The 6,557-nt window shown below is 37.4% G+C and overlaps 1 protein-coding gene across 2 annotated transcripts in view; it reads left to right on the forward strand.

Annotated features, from left to right (window-relative positions):
• Positions 1 to 5,523, forward strand: part of ROR2 (receptor tyrosine kinase like orphan receptor 2) — a 169,515-nt gene extending 163,992 nt beyond the window's left edge. For both annotated transcript variants that reach the window (XM_081943265.1, XM_081943266.1), the window contains exons 8-9: positions 1,596 to 1,798; positions 2,151 to 5,523. In XM_081943265.1, coding sequence (XP_081799391.1) covers positions 1,596 to 1,798; positions 2,151 to 3,593 — 1,646 coding nt within the window. In that variant the 3' untranslated portion in view covers positions 3,594 to 5,523. The remainder of the gene's footprint in view (positions 1 to 1,595; positions 1,799 to 2,150) is intronic.
• The last annotated feature ends 1,034 nt before the right edge of the window (positions 5,524 to 6,557 follow it).

The following is a 6,557-nucleotide window of genomic DNA, read 5'->3' on the forward strand; positions in this document are numbered from 1 at the left end:
CCCTCTAGGCTGAGTTTTGAATCCAGGTTTGGTTGAGTTCAGATGCCATGTGGTCAGTTGAGTAAAGTGCCAATATTATCATGCCTTAATCCCATCCCCCTGGAGCTGAAGGGGAGAACTCTTTTATTATGTAAAGGGACTGGCTCAGGCTTTAATGGCTTATGGACAAAAGGTGGGGGCAGGAAGCTTCAGGGAGAGTTACCTTGTCTTTTTGAAACATGTTTCTTTTCACATCCAGAGAAATATTCTGCCTTTTCAATATTTCCTAGGGTATTTCATTTTTCTGGGAGAAGGCTGGGTGATAAGGTAATTGAGGCTTCATTGTCAAACTGTTTTAATCAATAAATGTTTTTTTAAGGTTTGGTTTTAACATAAACCTATTTTCATTCGGCACAACAAAATGATGGAGAACAGATCAGAGTTTGTTCCTGTTTTCTCCAAGCACAGTGTGCCTTCTGTTTTATAGGAGGATGGTGAAAGGAAGCAGTCATTTTCTTTTCAGTGCAGAAATGAAAAGAGGGAGTGGAATCAGGCCTAATTGGAGAGCAGAAGAAGAGAACAAGTCCTCCTTCGTTTTACGTGGAGGAAAGACTAGGAGAGGGGGGACAACTCTATCCTACTGTTACCAAGTCATATACTGTAATTGGGAAAGAGAGTTTGGCTCATAAACAAGCTTCACTTCCGGTTCCTGCTGTCTTTACAACCTCCTATTTACTTCAACAGGTTGACTCACAAGTCTGAGCTAAAAACTAGCTATTGGTTTTTGTGTGTTTTCTAGCCTTTTCTGCTTTTTAGGTTAGTGTTTTTACTCTTATTGTATCCCTTTTGCTTTTTAATGATTGTATTTCGCACTTCTTAGGCTCATCCCCTCCTTATGCTGGTTTATGACTGCAATAAATATTTGATTTGACTTCATCTAATACTTTCACAGGGGATCAGTTTTGGATGCTTTTCCACTGTGCAACCTGTGAGCAAAAAATTATGTATGAATCATAGTTTTATAATAAACCACTTGACCCTGAGAATGATATGCTTTGGTAACACAATCCATATAGATAGTGTTGAAATTCATACTAATTGTTCTGCATTTTATTTAAGATAAGCTCTTTGTGTCCACTGTGGATTACATTACATAGATGTGTATGTCCGTATTACAGACAGTCCTCTATTAAGTGAGTTTTGCCCCATTTTACGTTCTTTCTTGGGACAGTTGTTAAGGGAATTACTGCAGTTGTTAAATCTGTAACAGGGTTGTTAAGTGAATCTGGCTTGTCCAATTGACTTGGCTTGTCAGAAGATTGCATGTGGTTACCACATAACCCTGGGACACTCCAAGTCTCATAAACAGTTGCCAAGCATCCACATTTTGATCACATGACCCACAGGGATGCTGCAGTGGTCGTAAGTGTGAATATGTGTCATAAATCTTTTTTTTTAGTGCTACTGTAAGTTCTGAAGATTACTAAACAAATGATTGTAAGTCGAAGACTACCTGTACCTACTGCTGTGAGCTATACATTGTCTCTAGCCTTGGAATATATTTGAATTGCTTTTGAACTGAGTCTGAAAACACGCAATCTTTTTTAACCTCACAGACCCACGTGACAGCAGCAAAATGGGAATCCTCTACATCCTGGTTCCAAGCATAGCCATCCCTTTAGTTATTGCCTGCCTCTTCTTCTTGGTGTGCATGTGCAGAAACAAGCAGAAGGCATCTGCCACCACTCCACAGCGTCGTCAGCTGATGGCCTCTCCCAGCCAAGATATGGAAATGCCTCTCATTAATCAGCACAAACAGGTACTTTACCCAAATGTATGCATAAGCATGCACAGGTTATTTTATGTCATAAACGTAACATTTAATATTAGTTATTCTAGAGCCCTCTGCTTTGACATTTTAATTTGGATTTTCTTCACCATATCAAACCTTCCAATATGTTCTTCCAGCATGTCTTCATTTCTCAGTTGTTTGATTTCAGACCAGATGCCAAGATAATAAAAGCCCTTGAAACAGATTTTGCGCATTTAAACAGGTTAATATAAATGTGACCAAAGCCTTTAATTTTAAGTAGGATTTTTATTGCTGATTTGCTGCTAAGGGTTTCTAATATAGTCGGCCATCTTATCCCATTATTCTTTTTTACTTTCAGAATAAACTAAAAGAAATCAGCCTTTCGACTGTGAGATTTATGGAGGAGTTGGGTGAAGAGAAGTTTGGAAAAGTTTATAAGGGTCACCTATTTGGCACAGCACCAGGGGAGCAAACACAAACCGTTGCCATCAAAACACTCAAGGATAAAGCAGATTTAACTCTCCGAGAAGAATTTAAGCATGAAGCAATGATGAGGTCAAGATTACAGCATCCCAATATAGTTTGTTTACTGGGAATAGTGACCAAAGAACAGCCCATCAGCATGATTTTTAGTTATTGTGCTCATAGTGATCTCCATGAGTTCCTTGTGATGAGATCTCCCCACTCTGATATTGGTAGCACCGATGATGATAAGACAGTGAAATCAACATTGGAGCCAGCTGATTTTTTTCACATTGTAACTCAGATAGCATCAGGAATGGAATATCTCTCAAGCCACCATGTGGTCCACAAAGATTTGGCCACCAGAAACGTGCTTGTGTTTGATAAACTCAGTGTGAAAATATCTGACTTAGGTCTTTTCAGGGAAGTTTATTCTGCTGATTATTATAAACTGATGGGAAATAATCCTCTTCCTATTCGATGGATGTCCCCTGAAGCAATCATGTATGGCAAATTTTCAGTTGATTCAGACATCTGGTCTTATGGCGTAGTGCTGTGGGAGATTTTCAGCTATGGCTTGCAACCTTACTGTGGCTATTCCAATCAAGATGTCATTGAGATGATTAGAAACAGGCAGGTTTTGCCATGTCCAGATGACTGTCCTGCATGGATGTACTCACTGATGCTGGAATGTTGGAATGAATTTCCCAATAGAAGACCAAGATTCAAAGATATCCACAACAGATTGAGAACATGGGGAAACCTGTCGAATTACAACAGTTCTGCACAAACCTCTGGGGCAAGCAACACTACACAAACCAGTTCCCTCAGTACAAGCCCTGTTAGTAATGTCAGCAACACCAGGTATGTTGGGCCAAAGCAGAAAACCCAAGTGTTCTCTCAGCCACAGTTCATACCAATGAAAGGACAAATAAGACCAATGGTGCCCCCTCCTCAACTTTACATTCCTGTCAATGGTTACCAACCAATGCCAGCTTATGGAGCATACTTGCCAAATTTTTATCCTGTCCAAATCCCAATGCAGATGGCTCCTCAGCAGATGGCTCCTCAGATGATTCCAAAACCAGCTTCCCATCATAGTGGGAGTGGTTCCACTAGTACAGGATATGTAACAACTGCTCCCTCCAATGCTTCCATGGCTGACCGGGCTGCTCTCCTGACTGAAGGAGTAGAAGAGATACATAATGGGACAGAAGACATTGCTCAGAATCTGGTCCAGGAAGAGGAAGAAGAAGAAGGCTCTGTGCCCGAAACAGAATTATTGGGTGATAATGACACTCTTCAGATGGACGATGCTGAATTTCAGTCAGAACCCTAAGGACGTTGCCTTATCATGACAACAATACTGGACTTCTTTTTAGTTTGCTGAAGATTGTAGTTCTTCTGATTTATACAATCAGTGTTTTACTTCAGACTCCTATCTACAACTGCTAACTCCAAATCCACATAAAGGCAACAATATTGAATACGCCGTTTTAATGGATTATTTTTCCAGAAGAAATTTGCAAACATGATGTAGAATAGTTATTTTAAAATCTAAGGTTGATTACAGCTCTTGGAGGGAGTCTGCTTTTATAAAATTCTGTTGCTGTGCAACATATAGTAGAAATGCATTGCACCTCGTGTATATCTTGAACTCTGATTGTATTTTTAATGAATGCTGGTTAAATTGATAACTGAGCAAAGTAGCTGACATGAAATTGAGCTGCATGCCAAGAGATGGCCAAATGTTTCTTTTTAAAAATAAATAACAGGTTTATCTTGCTGATGCATTAAACTTTCAGTGGAATTATTCAGAAATGGGTAAAGTACAGGGAAAAGCAGAATGACAAACAGTTTTTCTCAGTGACCAATCCTTTCATAAAGAAATCTGATAATTATTTTTATAATTAAATGGAAGTTTGACCTGATTTAGCAGGAAATATATTTTGCTCCCCAAAGAAATGAGAGGCATAAGCTGTGTTGGACATTAGGAACTTCCCAGGGTTGATTATAAAATGGACGGCTAAATAAATAAACAAAATGTTATGACTTAAGCCAACCCATTTTGCCCGTTCAAAGTAAAATTTAGTAAGAGATCACCGCATTTGGTTGAGCTCCCTGGTCAGCGCAGCTTTCACTTAATTTTCTCTTAAGACGGTGCTAGAGAGCAGAGCGATCAGCCATAATTGCCAATTTATTTTATGTTAGGTACTAGACATATGCACATACATTCTTCATTTTTTTAAAAAAATAGTGATTGTAGATTCTTAACCAAAATAAGTGACTTTGTACAGAATGTATTTTTTTGTGATTAATGCCTTATTGTGAGATGAATCATGTACAGATTTTGAAATGTAATTTATGTTTTCATACATTTTACGTGTTTTTTTCTAATTGCAATATTTTGGTATTTTAAATGCTTATATAATTATGATTAATAGTATTTTATTGGGATTGGAATTTTGTACACTTCGGTATGCTGATAAAACTGGTCCATACATTTCACAGAAATGTTTGTAGCATGAGTGCTCCCTCAGTTTTGTAGCCAAATATAAATTAATGTATTGGGCTGTACATTAAGTACATGATCTAACCAAGCAAGCCATCAGTGGTGATTAATATTAATGTGTTGGGGGGGGGGGATAGAAAAGAGGAAAAATGGAAATTCGCATTTTTGTTACATTATACTTATTAAACTGTATTTTTCCTAAGAACATTTGGATTCCCTTGAGGTGTATTATAATAATCTGAAGCCGATGGTAGCAACAAGAGCTGTTTTACTGGTTTGTAATTTCTCTTGATAGGCCTATGCACTGGTAGTTAAACAATGAAAATCCCTCTTGGTTTTTAACATAAGTGTGAGTTGGAGACTATTAATATTCATTTAAATAAATTGAAATTTACTTTTTAAATTGTGTTGAAATCTGATATTACAAAATCAGGTGAATTTAGGAATTCAGTTCTTTTTTAAAAACTTGCTTAAAGGAATTTCAAACCAAGGATAAATAAATTAATGTTTTTTCACCTGTCTCTATAAATAATCCTATAATGTAAAAATGCTGAGACTGTGCCATCGTATTTTTTTACATACCGGGCAGCTTTGTTCTCTGCTCTAAATTTCTATATCTCTAAAATTCCATATCATAATATCACTATCAACGCAATAAAAGGGAAGAAGACAATCAGTGGAAAAGAAGATAGTATAAATAAATCTTTGCTTCCTGGTGCTGTATTTTCTCAAAGTAATCTTGTTTTTTTAAAAAACAAAAAAAACAAAAAAACAAAACTATGATCTGGTGCTTGTGGTATATTGGGTTACCATCAAAGGTCATTTGTATTTTTTTTAATTATTGACTGAATGTCTATTGAATAAATACTGTTCATTCTCTAAATGAGTAGGAACAATGTCCATGTTTAAAATATTGTTCAATTTGCCACAAATATATTTTATTTACTGTCTCCATGAGAAAATTTGCCAGAATCAGAACATATATTCTAGAAGATTGTCAGTAGCAAACAGAAACATAAAAACAGCACCAGAATTATGCATTATCATAGTTTTTAAAGCAAGCCATTAATCCATGTTGTCAACATTATTTTTGTTGAACTGACTATACCTACATATCTAAAGCAAGAAGTGGAAATTGATTGAAGACCTGTTCAATTTCCTACTGTTTCTGAAGGTATAATGGGGGTCCACCCATATGTGTGGCTTGGATTAAACATCTGATTCCCATGAGGTGCCCTCTAAACTTTCCTTCCCAATCCTGCTTTTCTTACCCACAATTCCTGTATCAGCCACCAAACACTGCATTCCAGGTAAAGTTTTCCTGGTCATTGTATTCTTTGGGAAAGTGATAACTTCCTATTCTCCATTACCAGACAGCAGGAAAAGTACAGGCAGTCTTCAGCTTATAACCGCCGATTTAACAGTTCAACCTCACAATGGCCTCAGGAAAAGTGACCCATGACCTATCCTCAAAGTTACGACCATCGCACCCCTTTCATGGTCTCAGGATTGCAGTTTGGATGCTTGGCAACCAGCCTGCATTTATGACTGTTGCAGCATCTTGCGTTCATGTGATCGTGATTTGTGACTTTCCCAGCTGGATTCCAACAAGCAAAGTTGATCAGGGAAGCTGGATTCACTTAATGACTACGTGATCCACTTAACCATGGTGAATTGCTTGATGATCATGAGAAAAAAGGATCATGAAATTGAATCCAGTCACATGATGACTGCTTTACAATCACACCTACTTAAAATTGAAATTTCAGGCCCAATTGTGATCATAAGTTG

The sequence above is a fragment of the Natrix helvetica genome (genome assembly GCF_964273705.1).
Source record: "Natrix helvetica genome assembly, chromosome: 2".
NCBI lineage: Eukaryota > Metazoa > Chordata > Lepidosauria > Squamata > Natricidae > Natrix > Natrix helvetica.